This window comes from Phaethon aethereus (assembly GCF_964289735.1).
Source record: "Phaethon aethereus genome assembly, chromosome: 2".
Classification (NCBI taxonomy): domain Eukaryota; kingdom Metazoa; phylum Chordata; class Aves; order Phaethontiformes; family Phaethontidae; genus Phaethon; species Phaethon aethereus.
The window spans coordinates 58,056,116-58,076,453 of record NC_138582.1 but is presented as its reverse complement, the minus strand read 5'-3'; the positions used below and the strand labels follow the sequence as shown (position 1 = coordinate 58,076,453).

General features: G+C 40.5%; 1 protein-coding gene across 2 annotated transcripts in view; it reads right to left on the bottom strand.

Annotated features, from left to right (window-relative positions):
* The window catches only part of MTCL1 (microtubule crosslinking factor 1), a 100,896-nt gene that overhangs the window by 24,043 nt on the left and 56,515 nt on the right, over positions 1-20,338 (bottom strand). The window contains exons 5-8 of one of the 2 annotated variants that reach the window (XM_082015320.1): positions 19,482-19,637; positions 11,413-11,535; positions 8,352-8,582; positions 6,540-6,728 (exon numbers count right to left, since the gene is read on the bottom strand). In XM_082015320.1, coding sequence (XP_081871446.1) covers positions 6,540-6,728; positions 8,352-8,582; positions 11,413-11,535; positions 19,482-19,637 — 699 coding nt within the window. The remainder of the gene's footprint in view (positions 1-6,539; positions 6,729-8,351; positions 8,583-11,412; positions 11,536-19,481; positions 19,638-20,338) is intronic. The other variant, XM_082015321.1, reaches the window with a different exon arrangement.

The following is a 20,338-nucleotide window of genomic DNA, read 5'->3' as shown; positions in this document are numbered from 1 at the left end:
TACTGTAAACCAAAGCTAGAGTATCATTCCTGAAGTTTGTTGGGTAGCTGGATGTCTCAAACATACAGTCATCGCTCAGCATCAAACCTCAAATATTTGTAAACTACATATAAAGAGAAGGGATTCATTTTCAACACTTTTGTATTATCAGATAAAATCATTTTGGGAAAAAGGTGAAGTTTTGAGCTGAGTACCCCTGCTAAGGTGTTTCACTAGTCTGTACTTCACATTTCTGCTCAGCCCCAGGCAGCTGCACACAGGTTAGCTTCGCAGCAGCACCCTGTTCGGTACCAAAGGCACAAATGCCAGGTAGGCCACTTTCCCTCTTCCAGATGGGATCAAAGAGCAAAACACTTGGGTTCTTTCCGAGAATGTCATGGTCATACTGAACATGTTGTCTGTGGTCTTGTGCTAACCAGGAGCCAAGAACGGAGTTTTAACTTAAAAGTCTAGCCCAGAGCTGACATCTGATCTTAGCAAGTACTGATATACACTTAATTCAAGTATCTAAATTTTTTTTCTTAGTTTTGGCATTTACTTCCTGCAAATTCTCTGGAGAGTTGCAAAACCTGTAATTTTTATGTTAAATAATGAAGAATATTTTTTTGACGATTCATTATGGATCAGTAAAACAAAAGGTATCCCACTGTTTTTTTCAGTCATTGAATTAGAAAACAGAAATGTGTAACATGTTTTATTTATCCAAAATTTAAATCAAGTATTTCCAATGAGCTTCTCAAAGACCAAGGAGTAGCCAGAGATTGTATCTGACAAATTATTCTGAATAGAAAAGACTTTGAAGAAAATTATAGTTGATTAGCAGACACAGCATGAGCAGAAAAATGGGAAAGCTTAAGTCAATAAATTCAGCATTTAATCACCTGGTTCTCATGAATGTGCTAGCTTCCTTAGGAATGCCCATCTCAAATTAGCTGTCTCGATTCTTGCACGGTAGTCTACTTGATTTTATTGGTTATTTATTTTCCCAAGTGAAGGAATCCTGCAATTCCTCTTATTTGGTGTTTCATGAAGTGCCTACATGGGGACTTCTTTGTAGACAACTCAAGTAAACAGATGTATGCAAATATCTAAACAATTTTCATGTGCTTTTTTCAATGACAATACATATAAACTTTTATGCAGACAACTAAGCTGATTGCATATGCTCATCAGGTTTTTGGCATCACTGAACCCACCTCACCCATTTTTGTAATCACTAATCAGACATACCACAGTGCCTTTTTAAAAAAAAGAAAACAAATGTGGTCTACTTTTTCCAAGCCATTTGATTCATCAGCAAAAATATGCTAGATGTAGGGAAATGATTGCAGGTGTTCATTGACTGACCTATAATCTGTTTGTGCTAATGAAATGTGATGGTGTATAACATGGGGTTTTGTAAGAAATGAACCCACAGAAGCAGAATTAATTCCATTAACATTTAATGACAATTAGCAGTTTCCTACTATACAGCAGCAGTTTCCATCATGCATGTAAGATCACCCACTTTTCAATATGTAATGAGATTTTATGTTTCCACCATGAATTTTCGTTCTGATACCCAATTAAGGCTAAATTCTCCAAACATCTCAAGCCCCTTGTGTAGTAATCTGAATAAGAACTCTTTTGAAGATTTGTCCTTAGTGTCACAACAGAAGCTGCTGGGTATTGACCGCATCAAATTCTGGCCTTGTCCTCTTTGAAAACCCTGACCCGAAATGTGTATGAAGTGCTTTCATTCACGAGCCACGTTCTGTGTTTTCTGATATGCTGCATAGACCTTCCTCTGGCAAAGTAGTCTAAAGGCTCCATGAAGGAAATGAAGCAGAAGAAAAATAAAACCAAATAACACTAAACCAAGCTACATCCCTCGTTCCTGTGCATACTTTTGATAGCTTTAGAGTCCTGTAAAATTAGGTTTGCAAAGAAAGAAGTGATGGACTAGTACAGAGAGGAGCCAAAAGAGCCTCACTGCAGGTTTGTAGCCTACTGCGATGAGGGCATGTCTTATTTCTAGAAGCATTATATCAATGTTGCTGTTATGAGACAAGTACCCCAGGTGCCCCCTGGGCTTGCTGGGATTTTAATTAACTTGCCAATATAAAACCAATTTTGGTTACATACTTTTAATTCCTGCAGAGAAGTCTCTTTTGCATGACTTTGTGTTTACAGTCTGAAGTTGGAGAGGTCTGTGAGATTATTTTTTTTGTTTTGACAAACTGGAGTGTTTTTGGAGAACAAAGTACTTTTGAGACAATGTGCTCTGAAATACAACATTTACATCTAGACATGCTTTAGAGTTCTGTTGGTAAAACTGCCAAACAGCTTCTGCATAAGAATAAGTCCCATAGATACATAACAAGGATTGTTATGGTCTTCCCCTTCATCCCAGGTATGTTGTACAGGCAGAAGAATTGTGGCATGGCTGTGACGCCCTGGACAGTCTCCCATGCAAGCAGCTGGCTGTTTAGTTCCTTACCAGTTGCAAAAATTTAGAGCATGGAGGAATCTGACTGATCCACAACTGATCTAAGATGAGAGAATTACAAAAGCAGTTTAAAGCCGTCTTGTATCCACAGTTCAGGATTTATAGATAAAGAAAAAAACAGCTGACAATAAGTAAAAATTTAATGTAGTAAATTCCAGGACTTTGGAGTCTTTACTAAGTTGAGTCAATCCCAGAGATTGGAGCCTCCAGCTCTAGAAAAGTTTGGGACCAGAGCAGTTGTTTGAAGCTTGGCTCTGCTTTTAATCACAATTATTTTCTCTTTGAGAACTTCACTTAAGAATTTAGCCACAATCTGGTATTACAAGCAGTTTGGTAGAGCAGTCAATTAAAAACACAAGGTCAGGAGCTTAAACAGCAAACGAGAACTGTGCATTTTCTCTGTCTAATCACAGATCTAGGCAAAAGTCAAGCTGGATCTTGGTGCAATTCATTTTAGTATATTAGGTCTTAATTACTATTCCTTTGGAATTTTCTCTTAGCTAAGCCTTGTAAACAAATATTCTATGAGCAAAAAAAGATCTAATTGGGGATTTTTTTGACACCCCCCAGCAACAACATGAGCGTATTGTTTTTTAATGCTTTTTCCATTGGACCACAGATGTGTAAACTCTTTTCTTCTTACTCCCCTGATCTAACACCATCCAACAGGCATCTCACCCTTTCTACGCAACTGATCCAAAGCTCTTCCTTTTTCCACAGGCTATTCTCCTTGCTCTCTGACTACAGACATAGAAACGCTGGCTTACAGCAAGCCCTCCTCTACTGTCCCACCAGCCCAACATGCCTGCTTATCTCCTGCCTGTGACCAGGCTTCCCGCTTGGCTCTTGAGTCTTGCCAGTTCCTTGCCCGACCCTTTCTGCAGTGTGCCCCAGCTACCAGCCAAGGGACAATGCCATGAAGAGAAGGATGAACTGGCCCTTTTCAGAGTCCCCATCTACTCTGCCCTTCATGGACTAACCTTTTTTCTGCCCTTTCCTCTCTGCTATGCCTTCATCCCTCCACATGCTGGCCACATAAAAGTTCCAGACAAGCGAGGTGTGTACTTTCCACTGAATCGAGTACTTCAAGTCATAATAATGTAAAATTAAAGGCTGCTTGTTAAAATTAAGGCCTCAGGGCTTAATTTTTCTCAAAACAATTCCGTTTTCCAGGAAGGGTGAGAAAGTCAGCAGCAAGAGTGCAAGCTGAAAATACCAGCCATTAAATATTAACATTAAATGTTAAAAATAAATATGGGTTACTTCAAGTTACCGTAAGCCCTTTCTTTTTTCTGACCTAGTTATCTCAGCCACTCCTAGACTATCACAAAATTTCCTTCCTAATGTGAAACAAGTGCTGATGTATTTCATCTTGGATCTTGCCAGGCAGAACCAGCAACTTAGGTCTCTCCTGGGCAGGTGCAAACCTTGGAGACTTCCAGCTTCACCACTCACCCCAAATTCCCCATATAAACAGTGCTTTTTTCCAGCTGCAGGCTTAAGGAACCTGCGGAAGAGCCCCCAGACGCTGGCTGTTTTTCAGCACAGCTTGACTACTCAGTGGTTTACTGGGAGGTGAGCACTGCTGAGATCCACCCCTTCAGGAAGGACGTGCTCTGGGTCTGCTGATACTGTCAGAGCTTTTGAAGCTGGGACAACACAGGCAAAGCATTTTCTTCCTCTATTTTTGTTTAGTTAGTGTGGTTTGGGATCATATATGAATTAAGTGGAGCTGGTATTTATGGGTGAAAGTCCGTAATGTGTGTAGAGCAAGGACCAGGGTCTGTGAGGCTGGTGAGGACAGCGAAGGTCCTGCACGCAGGAGGTTTGCAGGACCGAGCCATCCACCACAGTGAGATCGACAGTTCAGGCCCAGCTACTACTAAGGGGTGTGAGGGCAGAGCCTCGAAGGCACAGGAGGTGTGTAGGCAGCTACTCCTCTGTCAGGGTCCTCCAGAAGACACTTGTGATGCCCTGAACCTATGACAGCATCAGAATTAACCTACACTAGGGATTCCTATTTCTGTGTCAGAGATTGATCATCATCCTTTCTTGCCATTGGCAAATACAAGCCCTGTAGCACTGAAAACCCTTTTACATGCCTGTCAATAACAGTGCTTCTTAGAAGATTCATTAGCGTTGAGTGGGCAAAACAAGTCATAGTCCTTAAAATGAGAAATATTTAGCAAACTCACTCACTCTTTGCAGCGTTGAAATAACAAGTTTTTCCTGTTCAGAAGGCAAGAAACCTATTTTACCTTCACAAGTCCATTTGGATATCATGCACTATTCACTATCAAGAGGGGTACTGAGATGCAGTCTGTTCCTATGTATCATTTCTTTAAGCAAGGTTAGCTGGAAGATCATGCATTAGCATTAGAACATCATGCAATGTATATAAAAATGAATTATAAGGAATCCTACTTCCCATTTCTGCCACCTTAATTGAGATTAATGCCTAAGCAATGATTATTTCAAAGAGGGCATAATTTATTTGAATGCTCTTGGCCATTTTAAGAGATCCATATGGAAAGTTAGTACATGACAGAGTTTGTATTGAGATAGTATGTTGGTTTATATTTATTTTACTCATTCTATATTAAATCAGTCTACAGATGGAATGCAGTTAAGTGATGTGCTCAGGAGCATCTCTTCCATGGCCTTCTTCAGCCTCTACCACAGAAGAGCTTGCTGAGAGGATGACAATGATGGGTCTGGGTGACTGGTAAGGCAGAACTTTTTCAAATGCCAAACTGATCAAATGAATACTACCTTGGCAGCACACTTCACTGAAAATAATAGCTAGAGAATGGAGTTGTCAGCTAGCACTATGAAAAAGGAAAGCAAAAGAGTATATAAAATTAAAACAGAATATGAAGTAGCACGAAGACCACAGATCTCTACTGCTTTTACTGAAATAAATTTTATTCTCTTTGAAAGAGAAATTCTAACAGAAATTACATCTTGAACTAGAGAAGTAGGTTGCAAGACAGCCTGTGCATCTCCCAGCACCGGCCTAACCTTATTATAGGATAGATGCCTACTGTTGCCTGCTGTGTATCTCTTCGACCATATAAATAATAAGCAAGCAGGTTGTACATACTCGTTACAGTCTAGGGAATTCAAGGCAAAGATGACACAGGCAATCCCCAGATCCTGCAGTGAATCCAGCAAAGTAAAGCAGTCATAATAGTGCAGTACATATTTGTCTGAGAGCTCTCATTGTAGAGTGGGCTCCCAAGTCAAGGGCCTGCATAGAGGTGGAGCATAAGGCATAAAGCTTCAAGACCTTTTTCACTGAATTTGTGTTTTACAGAGAATTTTTGCTCCATTCTACTTAGGATTGCAAATAATTCCATGCAACAGAATGGCCTCATCTGAACATTTTCCATTTTAAAAATATAAGAAGATGGTCCCGAAGAACTGTTGGAAGCCTTAAGACTGTCCCCTTTGAATGTTTGCTATTATTTTTGTTAGGACTGCTGGTATATTAAATGCACAAAGGAAAAAGATAGGATATATGGATGTGCTCTAACACACACAGTCAGGGCACGAGATGTCAGGGAGAAGTTAGCATGATTTGCTTTTAGGCATTTAAAAACAAGCCCAGCGACAGGAAGGAACTTTTTGTTTTCCCATCATCTCTAAGGGAAACATTAAATACATGTGCTAGTTTCTTAAATTATTTAAAGGAAATAAAATCACCTCTTCTTGCTAAAAGCTTGACAGTAGAATACAATGGATGTGCTCAAGCAAGAGGAGCATGTAAATTCTGCAAACCATCACATACTGATAGATGTTTCTGGGCAAACAGCCACAAGAGGAAATAGGATTTTTCACTGATAGCATCTGCCAACAGGAGAACAGTAATCACATGGCTCCTGATAAAATATAAATATAATGGATTAAATCCACTGTAATTGCTGTGTAGCTAGAGGTATTTTTACAAGTATGATTCTAGGTGATTTAACACAGCAGCAGAAGAAAATGAACTCCCTTGGAAAATCCACAGTTTCCGTTCCCAGGGCATGATATACAATAGGTATAGTACCTGCTTCTGCTGCTGCAGTAATTCTGCAGTCTGCAGCTGTGGTCCGTGATCAGTGCTCTCCGTGGTGGGACGCTGGGAAAAATCTGTGAGCGCAAACACAACATCCTCTTCCTCCTCCTCTCGCTCTGCATCGTCCACCTTCTGCTCAGACTGAATGCCAAAGTTTGGGACGGCCTCAGGGTGCTCCATCTAAAATGCAAGAAATGGGACATATCGACACTCTTTTGCCATTTACCTTGGGGGATAGAAATTATTGAAGGGCTAAGGGAAGGGACTATCTTCCCCTGCATCTCCGTGGTGGGATATATTGACTTCTATTCTGTAGGCTACAGGAAATGATCTTTGGGTGATGTATGATATGTTGCATATGTGAACACAACACTATGCAGGCCTGCAAAATAGGAGATCTATGCAGCTGAGAAGATGGGTGTAATGTAGCGTGATGGATTATATCCATCACGCATTAACGAGAAACTGTACAAGACGCTGATGTATTGCCTGCTGAAGAGATGGAGGCCAGGAAGTATCCAAATCTAGCACTTTATTCTCTCTAATGTGTTAGCAAACCAAGTGATGCCAATAATGACTGGAGGTAGACTGATTATAAATTAACCAGTCAAAAAATCCAGTGAAAAAATGAAAGCTATTTTGATATTAGAAGGTGAGCTAGTTTACACAGAAGCAAATTAATATTGCTGAAGTAAATAGAAGCAAATTACTTCTAAATAGCTACTCATCTCTTGTTTCTGACTCATAGTACCACAGCAGATGAAGGTAAAGCTGTTCATCCACCCGTTCATCCACCCTTTACTTAAGAATACAAAACACTGGAGTATTCAACTTAAGCATACTCCTACCAGACCTGAAAGGTTACTTGTACTGCCAAATGCAGCAAACACTGAAAAACACTAGGCATTTAAGTACCAGAAATACTGAGAAAAATTACTTAGTTGCCTTAGCAAGTGGTTTCAGAATTGCATGAACCTGCAAAATAAATCTATTATTCTCAAGATTTTTGTATAAAATGTCAGAATGGGCAAACATTTTTTTTTTAACTTATTTTTTCTTTACGTAAAGACTTCCAAAGCAAATGGTAATTCTGGATGAGCAACTCGACACAATTTAGCAGCACCTTTCTTCACAGTGCATGTTAGTTGGCAATCACACCCTTGCTGAGATGTGTCAGCTTGGGGATTCCAGGTTGTTATGTACTTCTGAAATTCCTGATCTTAATTTAGTCGCTACTTGGAAAATCACCATCATGACTACTAGCGTACTGCTGCTGACGGTGATAGACGTGCGTATGGAGAAGAGGAACAAACAAGAATGATTCACTGTAAGTTCCCACAAGAAGCTGTATAATTCTCCTGCCAACATGAAAACAGAGCTTCCCCCATCTGTATTGCTGAAGGCTTTGTAAGGAACACACTGTGCACATGATGAGAAAAACGACAGCGCTCAACCCATCTAAACAGATTTGACTCCATCAGCTCGCTAACGTTTTTTTTCTTTACAAAAATTATTCAGGAGTCATATCTTTGAGACCTAATTAAATTTTCATTTACGATGAGAAAGTTTTTCAGGACCAGATGTTTGTACTAGTTAAGGGTTTAGATTTAAAGATGGGTGATCTGTAACAGATCATGCAGAATATACATGCAGGCTTCATGTTTAATTTGAATCCCCTGTAAATCTATGTGTAGTTATAAAGTTGCTGATGCCACATCATATATAAAGTCTACAATTAAAGAAGGAACATACCAGTACCTCACTGCTTGCAACTTCATTGGGCTAATAAGTTGGGACAGTTACCTCTAACGTGTCCTCCCCAACCTCTTCCATTCGTTTGCCTTGTCGCCAATGCTTCAGCAGCCACTTCAGTTTGACATACAGGAGAAAGGTGTCTTGCTTGAAATGCCTGAGTTCTTGCTGCAGCAGACTTTTCTCCTGGCTCCAGGTCTTCTCTTCCAGTTTGTTCTGCAAAGTCAAGCTCTGCACTTCCAAGTCTTTCCTCCGCAGGGTCTGCATATGCTCCTCCTCCAGCTTTAATGGAACAACAGACACCATGTGAATGGGTGATGTCCTGGGGCAGTCTCCAGGACTTGTACTTTGTTGGGTGAGACAAACTGAAATATCTAATTTTCATCAGTAGTGAGTAGCTATTGAGTTTGGCTCAATAAGTTTCTCAGCAGTTATGACTGTTGAGGAAATTAGAGAACAGCAGCCGATAAGCTTTGCTTAGATAACCTTATCCAAGTAACCTGCTGTGAAAGCGGGCATTTACTTTAAAGATTCACAAGACTTCTGCTGCTGCTTAAACATTTTATACCACTCACACCCCTCTCTTGATTGTATACCTGCAGTATGTTCCCAGAACAGCCACCACCTCACACTACCACACAGATCATACCTGCTAAATGCATTTGCACACATTTCTACACGGTGGGACCACACCTGCCCTTCAGACAACCTGGAATATTATTCTTGCCTCTTTCCTCCCCAGCCACAGACTCGTCCTTTCCTCTGTGGCTACATCTCCCTCTGCTTCTGGAAGGGCAACGCTTCTAAAGGAGCCATGTCTAGTATCTCAGATAGACAACTACTGGTCCCTCACTTCTCACAGTTCATACTTGGAGGCATCTAAATGACTCTCAGTAAACAGTTTCTCATTCTCATATGACTAGATCAGGGACACGCGCAAGAACTGAAGAGACAGGAATGGGTTGCAACTTGGCATTCAACATGTCTCAGTTTCAGTACTAGAAGCACAAAGAAAAGCTCATTCTTTGGAGCACACACATAATTACATCTGTTTCAAAACAAAGCCACCTGAAACTTTATTCTTTAAACATGACTTCCCCCTCAATATGCCAAAATCAAAGCATGGTGTGACCTGCACCTAATAGCACCTGTACAATTTAGTTGTACACCACCTCATATTCTGCATGGATGAGATAGTGTTGCCACTTCAACCAAGCTGTGGATCTCATTGATCAAGAAAAGGCAGATGGAAAATGAGTACAGAGCCACTGCTTACAGACGCCAATTGCTACTATTTTCCATTCAGCCTCTCTCTTTGCTGACCAGCTCCACAGATGAAATCTGTGAAAGCCACACTACGCTAATCACCACAACGATTTAAACCGTAAGAACATACCCGGCAGCAAACAACATTCACACAGGAATGAAGAATACTTCAGAGATTCTTCTTCAGCTGCATGGACCCTCTAAAGATTAATACTGCTAGGAAATATATGCTTGATTTTCATGGCAACATTCAGACGTTTCTGACACAGGCTACTGGTCCATACCAGACAGTTTACTAAGGACTTTCCTGCCCTTTAACTTATGTGCTCTGGCATAATACAATTTTTCAGCATCTACGCTACTATGCCTTGAAAAGTTCCTATTTAAATTACAATTATTTACAGTAGTTGCTAGCTTAAATGGGTTTAAAATGCAGCTTAAAGGAGTCTGGAACAAAATTAGCTATAAGGGCCAAAAAAACATACATGCAACTCCTAATAACACTAAAGGAAAAGGATGTGTGCTAGCACACATCAATTTGATGTCATTAAACGTTGCTAAAAATGAAATGATGGGCTTATTCAATTTAATATTTACATGAAGAAACAAATAGATTTTGTGTTGATGCAGGTTCTGCCACCAAGTTATGGTTAAATACAGCAAAGATCTGAGTCATTTCCATCAGAAATCCTGGAAGATGATAAAAAAGGAACAATATCAACAGGATGGGCATAATCTGGAAAAAATGAAGAATCCAGAAGATGCTTTCATTCTTCTATTTCTACTGGCTGTCAACATGAATTTGACTCTAGCTTTGATTTTGCTGCATTTTTCATTGCTTTTACAAGCTGTTATGATCTAAGTCCCTGTGGTCACAAATTCTTGCAGAAGACCGTGGAGGAGGTAGCTTCATAGACTATTATGATTTTTCAATGGATAGCTATTGCAAAAGAAAAGAACTTTAACAGGCAGGCATAGCTTCCAAAAAGTTTTCATGGCCAAGGCAACTAGGAAGGAAATCAATTTACTGGTTGCCTTCAAAAGCCTCCATGAGAAAGCTCCTATGGAGATCAACTGGAAATTAAAGCTACTTACGAAAAAAACAGAGAGATACCACTTGGGCATAAAGAGATTAGCTGGCACAAGGACAAATGCTTTACACTATGCAACAATTATGCTGAATTTAGTCTATGAAGTAAATTTATAAAGAAAACTTCAGTTAAGACGCAAACAGCCTGCAAAAATTAGCAACAGATTTTTTTTGCTCTAGGAGCTAGAGATCACAAAAAGATTGACTAATCTGTTCCAGCCTTCAAAAGAGCACAGGGAGCCCATGTAACAAAACATGATTTATTCACCAGTTATGAATAAGAGGGTTCGAAGCATGGGGTACTAAGAAATATAAAAAACACCTGATTTGTGTCTCATTTATGAGCATGTAACAACTCCTCTGACTTCAGAGAAGTGTTGGATTTTCTTTGGCCTAGGTGGGGTCAGAATAAGGCATAGAGCCAAACTGTGCTCCCAGAGATCAAACACACCATTCCCCAGCTCATGGAGAGCTGAAGGGGCTAATATATTTCCCCATGCAGTATTTCGTGCATCTACCTCAACTTCCCCCACACGGGGGAGGACAGAACTTCTCTCCACCAAGCAGAGAAGCCAGATTCAAAGTGGCAAAATAGATTTGAGTTTACATTTCCCCAAATTCCAGATTCTTCATTTACTTAGATGAGGTCAAGCAGGCACAGCCGTCAGGACACAAGCTCCCATGGTCCTGACAAACAAGGTCCATGCCACACGTCATGGCCACGCATCTCTCCCAGCAGGCGGGTGTCGTATTTACCTGGATGATCCTTTCTGCAAACTTTTCTTGCTCCTCTCGATGAAGTCTTGTCTCCTGCTCAAGCTGAGCCTGAAGCTCCTGTATCGATACATTCTGTACAGGTAAAACATGGGAATCCCTGAGCTGATCAGCAGGACAAAGGGATAGATTTAGCAGAAAACGTGTCTCCGTGGTGTAGAGAAAAAGGAAAAAAGAAAAGAACTGCAGGACAGACATCTGTACAACTCACAGTTATCAACAGTTAAAACCAAAGCACAGCGTGCAAATAAATAGCAATGCCCTAAATATGTGTGGGAATTTCCTGTGTGGCTTCTTCTGAAAACTAAAGCTGGGATGTTGATGTTACACGTTGGATATTCCCTTCGGGTCTCTGCTCTGGGTTTGCACTCAAGTAGCTGAGGCAGCGCACCATCAATAACGTTTACCTGATGAGCTCCTATGTACAAGATTACATATTTGGTGGCTTTATTTCTTTATGATAATCAAAGCTATAAAATTTTAACATCTCTGCAGAAGATGTATCTAATGCACATATATTGAACCTAATTATTTATTCATTTGCAGCACTTCTGATTAGGCAGTTAATGGGATAGCATTTATTAAACCAACCAAGCACAGAAGGTCCCTTTCTTCAGATACAGGACAGCTCTCTGCACAAGTTGACTTCATTCTGTGATTCCTACTCGAAATAATTACTCCACAAATGTCACGGTGATAAACTGTGTGAGCCTGAGATCTGACCAAAATGCTTAAATATCTCCCCTTTCAGGTGCAACGCTATTTTAATTTCAGTACTTTTAATTCAATGTTCTCATTAAGCTGGGCATCCCATCCACTTTACTTCTGAAAGTTACTTGATTCAAAAATAAAGACCCAAGAAGGCAGAGTCAGACCTCATTATTTATACTATGCTAATTAATCTTGTGGCACTTATATTCCTGATCAGAACTTTCTATGCCCTTCATTTTGTGTCTCTCACACTGGAGCTAAAACTGATTTGTCTGTAGAAAAGGTGATGCTCAGCCAGATGCCATCCTCTTCACATGTCTGACTATAGAAAACACTATGGCACCAAACTCCGACTTCCCAGAGTAAAGATGCATTTAAAGAAGGCATTGCTTCAGGTTTCAAAGCGTAATCCCAAATTCTCTGCCGGCCAACATCCAGTGCACTCCAACCTCAGCAGCTGCAAGGATGTAACACAGGTCGTGGGACCGCTCTCGGGGGCTGCCAGGTCCCCTCCGGCATCAGCCCTGGCACCCCTCTCCTCTCCCCGAGCACTCTGCCCGTTTCCCGAGAGCAAAACCAGCTGCTGCCACTGTTTGGGCCGCAGCAGCCCTTGCTGGGACACTTTTGGTTATTCAAAAAGTATTTGTCACTGGAACAGACGCTCCTCTCCTCCTCTAGGGAAAAAGAAGACAGGGCAGATGGAAGTATCCTGTAAACCACCCACGGGCCCATACTCCACTGAAAAACAAAAATCACCCTACATAGACTTTCTGGGCCCTATCAGTTCCTTCTTTACTTCATTCACCTACTGACTTGTGCATGTCTATTTTGTACCTGAGGAAAAGACACTTCCAGCCCTCTGAAAGGTACACATAAAGTGATCAAGAGAACATTATCTACCTTATCGATTTCATCTTACGCCTTAATGTGTCTGCAGACATTTTATATTGCACAAGGCCAACATTTGGTCTCACAAATAACTTGGAAAGAACTGCTTGCAATGGGATTTGCCAGTTTTGCACCACCATTTGTAAATCATCAGTTTAATTTTCTCATCCAATAAAGGAATAATTTCTTTCATCAGATATTTCTCCATTCTTTTATTCTGATCAGGCTTCTTTAGGAATATGGCAAATAAGAACCAATGTACCTACTTAATTCAGGTGCAATTTAAAAAAAAAGTGTGTTCCTTCTTTTTATGAATTCAAAAATGAGCCAAAACCATGCAAAGTTGATCTGGTAAAAACAGACACAACATGACAATGTTCTTCCGTTCGCAGTAATCACTGATCTTAATAAGCCTGTCTTTACAGTCAGACAATTATCCATTTAGATAGTTAGAAATATTGTTGGTCTTGGGATTCCTGAAACTGGAAGCTGAATCAGAGCAGCAAAAGTTACCAGGAAGGTAAGGTTTGAATTTTTCACTATTCACTTCACATTTGCGTTTTCCAATGAACAATGATTTGCTACAGGATCATTTGTTCTATTTCAGACTAGTATTAATTGGAATCACATAGTTACGTATATACTGACAACACCTTATGTCCACAAAATTAGGGCATGAAAATGATTAAGTCATGCAATTTTTCAACAAACAGGTAGCCCATGCAAAACGGCGCTGGGATTATGTTATAATTGTTGGAATTACTAAAAAGAGATTAAATACATCATAAAGGCAGATGGACTATCCCATGCACAGTAGACAGTGCAAATCCTTTTACAACTGCTTTGCCTCTTTAAGGACGACAGATTTTTATAAGCACTGAAGTAAACGTGTTGAAAAGCAGTTAATGCATGAATGCATTTCCTTCCAGCGCAACCTGAGGACTCTTCGTAGACTGTAATTTCACATAATGCCATTTCTGCCAGAAGCACTGGGATTTGTACTGCTCAAATCAAGGGAGATAAGGCTGCTTAAGTGCCTAAGAGATTGCTGCTAAACATCTGGATCATGAATGAAGAGTATGTATCCTGTGATAGCTGTACATGCAGTTCAGGTACCTGGTATTGCACTGATGGACGTCTATAGGTTTCTATGTGGAAATCAGGCCCCTATCACACAGTCAGCAGAATGCAGTCTGTGGCACAACTGTGCTTTTGTTTTGTTTTGGAAACCGACGCTGCTACAAAATGGACACGAAAGTTGATAACCTGTTAGCTTCCATTCTTTGTTTCCTTTGTTCTCATTAACGAACACGCTACACGAACGGAGAACACCCCGAATGTGATGGCTACCACACAACATACCGACACCACAGAAACGGACACAAACTCACTACAAGAAGACATACAAACACATTATGATGAGAACTACGAGCTAGTGCTACTCCATCAGTGCCACAGAAGCAGCTGCTCTTTCACCCGCAGCTTGACACCAACTGACACTTTCCTACAAACCCCAATTATTGCATTTCCAGATCCACTACCACCCCCATCCTCAGACAGGCAGCGCCAAGTCCTTCTGCTGAGTCCTTTTCTCTCACCTGTTGTCACTCCAGAACAAGCTAATCCATGCCGATGCCTTTACCTCAAGAAGACATGCAGAGAAAAGTCATCCATGCTTTGGGGGCTTCACCATTGCTCCTTCATTGCACCGACCCCCTCCTGCCCCTCTCAGCATGTTGAGGGCTTTTCAGGTTACTTTCCACCTCACACAATCCCACATTTCTGCCATGACTTGTTTTCACATGATTGCCATGCACCATGAGGTACGGCTGAGTTTTCCTTCTCTGTTTTCTCCATTTTATCATAGCTAACTGCAATTGCAACAACTGTGAACATCAAATTTCATGGAATCTTTCTTTTTAGCCTTTTTTTTTATTTATTTTTTCCCAGGAGGGATGGAATAAAATAAGGCTTAAGGAGGCAGGGTAGAAAGATGTTCTCCAATATTTGTGTGCAACTCCAGGGAAACCAAAAGATGAACATTTTATGTTGCTCATCTAATGCTATGTTACAATGCCTTGATATTCGGACCTTACATTTGACCACCCAGTCTAAAAACTGCTACTTTTAACACGTGATGACTGACATTTGCATGCATACAATCAACCCGACCAGAGAGGAACGTGCGGTGCCTTTTGTATTACTCTTTACAGGCAGTACACATCTGACTGAATTCTCAGAGGCTGCTTCTGAAGATGTCTTCTTCTCTCCCCCTTACAAATAAATGACGTATATTCCATTTGTTAGGGTACAATAGGCAGTTGTGTGGTTATTTGTCTATGCTTATACGAAGAGTCTCTGGTTTTGGGAAAACACAGAACACTGCTCCAAGTCTTTAAAAATCCATCTCATTGTATGGATAGTATACAAAGTCTCACAGAGTTCAGTTAGGACTGGGATATTCAGATTTACATCATAAAGGGTCTTTTAAGCCATTATATTGTCAACCTTTATGGAATCTTGCATAGCAAGAAAGGCTACAATTCATCAAAGTTATTCTTGCTGCCCCTAATCTTGGTGGGAAGGAATACTGTCGGCACCAGTTTGTCTTTCTTCTTCCCACAACTTTGCACTGGAGGAATAGTGGACACTAAGAGATACAACTTTCTATGTGGCCTTCATCTGTTGGTTTTTTTTCCGAAGCAAGAAAAGTCACAATGTATAAAACATTCACTGTTTCCTTTCTGGGAAAACAAAATCTTAAATCAGGGCAAGAGAAAAGGATGTGCAAATTTTCAGCACATGGCTGGGAGCTGCTGCAAAAGCCATCCAGCTGAAAAGCTCTCACGTGGCATTATGAAAATTGCACAGAAGGAGCACAGACACACCAAAACCAACTAATAGTAGAATATTGAAAATATAGACTGAAATTCTCCTCGTAGGTCCAAAATGAACCCGTACAGCAGCTTTGATTCAAAGCAGGTGGTAAAGTGACTTACCTAACTTGCACATCACTGTATCTGGTTGGTCCACACTTAACCCAGGTATTACTTTACAGTAATAGAGATGTTTTATATTTCTTATGGGCATCATAAGTAAAAAAAAGGGATAAACAGATTAAGAATGGCCTAGAAGAAATTATCCCTCAGTGTGAGCTCTTCCTACTTATTACTAGATCCTGTGAAAACTTGCTTTTTAAGACATGTTCTCACCTTCTCTAGCCTATCTGCTTTTATCTTATTTCTCTGGTGACAACTTGTTCATTTTAAGTTAATTCACTTCCATGATTCTTTTTCCATAACCTGGGAGTATCAGAGATTTTGTGGCTTTTTTTTTCTACACAGAAGCAAATGTGTAAGTTTTTAAAAGCCATGTAAGAAAATAAACACAGTAACCAAATTTGTGATGCAAAAATGGATGCTTTTGCCTTTGGTGAGATATACTTACTCAGGTAAGAGCAGAACTGATACCCTTTGAAGGAACAATCAGAGCTACGAGATATAGCTCCGTTTTAGAGCATCAGGTATCAAATACTGCAACAAACTATATCTGGTCATTTGAAAAAGTGAATGTTTTCTTCTCCAGAAAGTCTTCTTGTTTCTGAACAAACAGGAGGAGACTGCTTAAGGAAGCTGCCTTTGGTTTATGGATATTCCATTGGTAAAAAGAGTAAAATTCACCAGATGAAAAGTTATTTACCATTTTTCCCACAGGTTTCCATTTGTTGCCATAGTAATCCTTTGATTTGTGCCGGGCGTTTGCTCCATGAAGCATTGTGTTACCTTTTTTAGTTCCTCAGTGTCCTTCAGTCAGGGCAATTCTCAGTTGCTCACTCGCTTTTTCTTTGGATGGTAAAGAATGATTTCCCCCTCCCACCATAACCCAGCCCTGCTAAAATCATGAATAATGGATCAAACATCCACCTCAATGGGCTCCAACCTCCCGCAACAGCAGCTGAATGGCTTGTTTCAGCAAGAAAACAAAGCCCTGCTCTTAAGGCAATTTCCAGATATAATTTCTCTTGAACTGTGACTCTAACCCACCTCTTTAGCATGCAAATACATTCTAATCATACTGTTGCACTAACAACTGCAGTGCAAAGGCCAAACAAAGGCAGATGTTTACAGTTAGGCTACGGGGTAGTTTCAAGCACAAGTCAGTCTTCATTTATTGTATTTAATCAAACAATTAGGCTCCCACGGTACTCATTTTTAAAAATAGGAGAAATGGCTAAATGGAAGCTGCTCAGCATTGCTTGGGAAAATCTTCATTTAAAATTCAGCTTGGAAAAAATGAATTTAGAAAAATGGGTTTGCTTGCTTAAAAAGAAAACATTTGCCTCAATGAAATCAAATGTGTTGTTCTCATGCTGGAAGTCCATATGCAGCAAGATCATCAATAAATGTTATCCACTGGCCAGTGCATATATTTTCACTTCATAATTTAAAGCAGATAGCAGCTTACATGTAGCCATCTCTGCTATGGGCATTGAAAGGTTTGAGTCTCCATCTGAAATTTCTGTGGTAATAAAAAAACTCCTTTGGTATTGAATAATATTTTTTCTTGCTCATTCATCTGGCACGAAAAAGATATAGTTTTTGCTACTGCAGTGTATGCATTTAAAAAATGAAAAGACTAAAAATGACACCATACAAAATTATTTGGAGGAATCCTCTGCTTCACTTGGGTTTCACTATTACAGATTATAAGATTTCATTTGGCTGTTCACCCATTGAAGTTTCGGCGTAAAGCAGTATGATATTCTTTGTTGCTTAAGTAAACCTAACTGAAACAAACACCTTAGTCTTCAGCATTTTCTTATGTTGGGCCATTTGAGCCCCAGCCTTGTTCATCTTTTGAGCACATCTGGACCTCAGCTGGATATTCTCTACCTTTGATTACAATTACTGGCTTGTTCCTTGCCAGGCTATGGTGTGAAAGCTATCCATCCTCTGTTTAAACACAGTTTGCTGTACACAGTTTACACATCATCCCATCCTGGGAAAGGAAAAAAAGATGTTGTGCCAAAATTACCCAAATCTGTAATCTTAACAGAGGGCTTACATATACAGGGTGTAACATAATAATGAGGCTGATCTAAGATAAGGGGGAATTGATAAAGATGACAGAATTTAAACAGAAATATTGTAAACATTTGCTGTGGTCATTTTTTGACCTAATCTACCATAACTACTGACCAATACAATTGCAAAAGGATCCATGCTGAATGGCAAGGTTTCTTTACCTCATTGGCCCATTTCACAGCAGAGGAAGAAAGACTTTACCTTTCAGTGAGAGACTTACGATGTCCTGGGTTTATCAGATATCCTTCCTGAGGTTTATTATCACTGGTAAAGGTGAAAAGTTGGAATAGAAGCTGCTGAGCAGATTAATTATTCTAACACTACCAAAACTCTGCACTGGCAGGGTAGTTTAAAAGAAACAAAACCAGCAAAGAATTACCTGTGTTAAGATGAAGGGTCACTTTCCCTCTGATATTCATTACAGCATTGTGCCACATGGCTACCAGCCACTCTGAAGCTTTCTCTTCCTACCCCTGCTTTCTAGTGCTTGTTATTGCTTACCCACAAACCCAGCTGTCCCAGCCAGCATTCCCCTTTTCCCGGTCTCAGGAGTTTCAGATATACTAAGGCCTCTGTGTGTGTCTTTAGAATTAAAAACATATTAAAACTCATCCCTCACTACACTAACCACCACAGTTTCAAGGTGGATTCGGCTCCCCAGTGGCCAGCAGGAAAGTTTTTCAATACTCCAGCTCGCTTTTGCGGAGACATATTAGAAATTGTTTTCTTCAGGACCAGTTGTGGTGTCTGGACCATCTACGTTCATGAGAAAGCAGCTAAGGAGATGTTTACTGAGGCTGATATGGCCTCTGCATGGATGAAGATTTAAATAAAAACTGATCAATGTTTTTGACAAATGGAAAAGTACTCAACAACCCAAACAATGGAGAATTCGGCTTTAAAATAAGGTTTTTTTGGAAGCTGCAGGGTGCTGTGCTCCCTGTTAAGAATCACCATGCACACCAGCATCAAACCTCTCCTGCACAGACTGCTGCCAGGCAAAATACAAAGCAGCCTTTATCTGTAGACTTTCCAGATTTAAAATATCCAACAAGGTGAAACCCGGAAGCATGGTCTCACATCAAGGATTACAACCTCTTCCAGAGATCTTTCATTACTATACTCAATTGTAGTGGGTCCCTGAGCCATATTTTCCCCATTAGCAAAGCTACTGAGAGCAGGGTGATGACTCCAAAGTCAGGACCAATTTGCTGCTCTGAAACTGCAAGGGGGAAAAGAGTTCACCACAAATTTCACAACAGGGGTGCTGTGTTTGGTCCAATTTACTCCCCCAACCCCTGGCTTCTGTTACTCATCTCCTGGCTAAGGCAGCAGGAGGCAGTGAGTAAGATGGGCTGCTTTGCTGACCTCTAGACTGAAACAGCCCTTTTCTCCTGGCCTGTAGAGTTTTATGTCTCCATCAGCTCTGCGGTGTGGGTCGGTGGTGGCTCGCTGGTGGTGAATCTCTTGCTCCTCTCCACGATCTTGTTTGAGCTGCCACTCCATCTGATCCCTCAGTTTGGACTGTTAGGTGCATGGGCGGTTTATAACAAAAAAACAAAAGGACAGGAGGGAATAAAGAAAACAAAAATGGGTAAGGTAGACGACTGAAAAACTACAAGACAAAGAAAAGCGTGAACAGAAAAACCAACTTAAATACAGTGGCATAAGAAAGTGAAGAGAACAAAACCAAAATGAGGATGAGCAAAATGATGGGCTGAAACATCTGAAAAGCAAAAAAGAGAAAGAGAGGAAAAAAGAATGCAAACACTGGTTATGAGGCGCATGCAATGAGGATGCATGAGTCAAACCAACAGCAAGCATACAAGTCATGAAGGATACGGGACACAAGGCTCTTCCTTCCTTACTTGTGCTGTGCAGAAAAGCCATATCCAGTGTGGCAGTTGTGGCAGTTTAGGCATGCGCCCATGGGCAACGCTTTAGGCAAGGCAGTCCTTCGCTGGCTACAGAGCTTCTCACTCGCTGCTCGGTTAGGGGAGTGAGCTGTAAGCAGGCTTTTCAAAACACATCACTTAGAAAACTGCGTTTGGTTGGGTTCTTTCGGCAAGGCTTTTGAGAACACGCCTGACCCTTTTACGAGAGAGCATAACAAAGACCTCTTCACATTTCTTAGCAAGGCTGCTAATTCACATGCATCAGAATTTTTTTTTTTTTTTTAATTAATCTCTTCTTTCATGGAGAAACACTGCTGTTACAGACAAAAA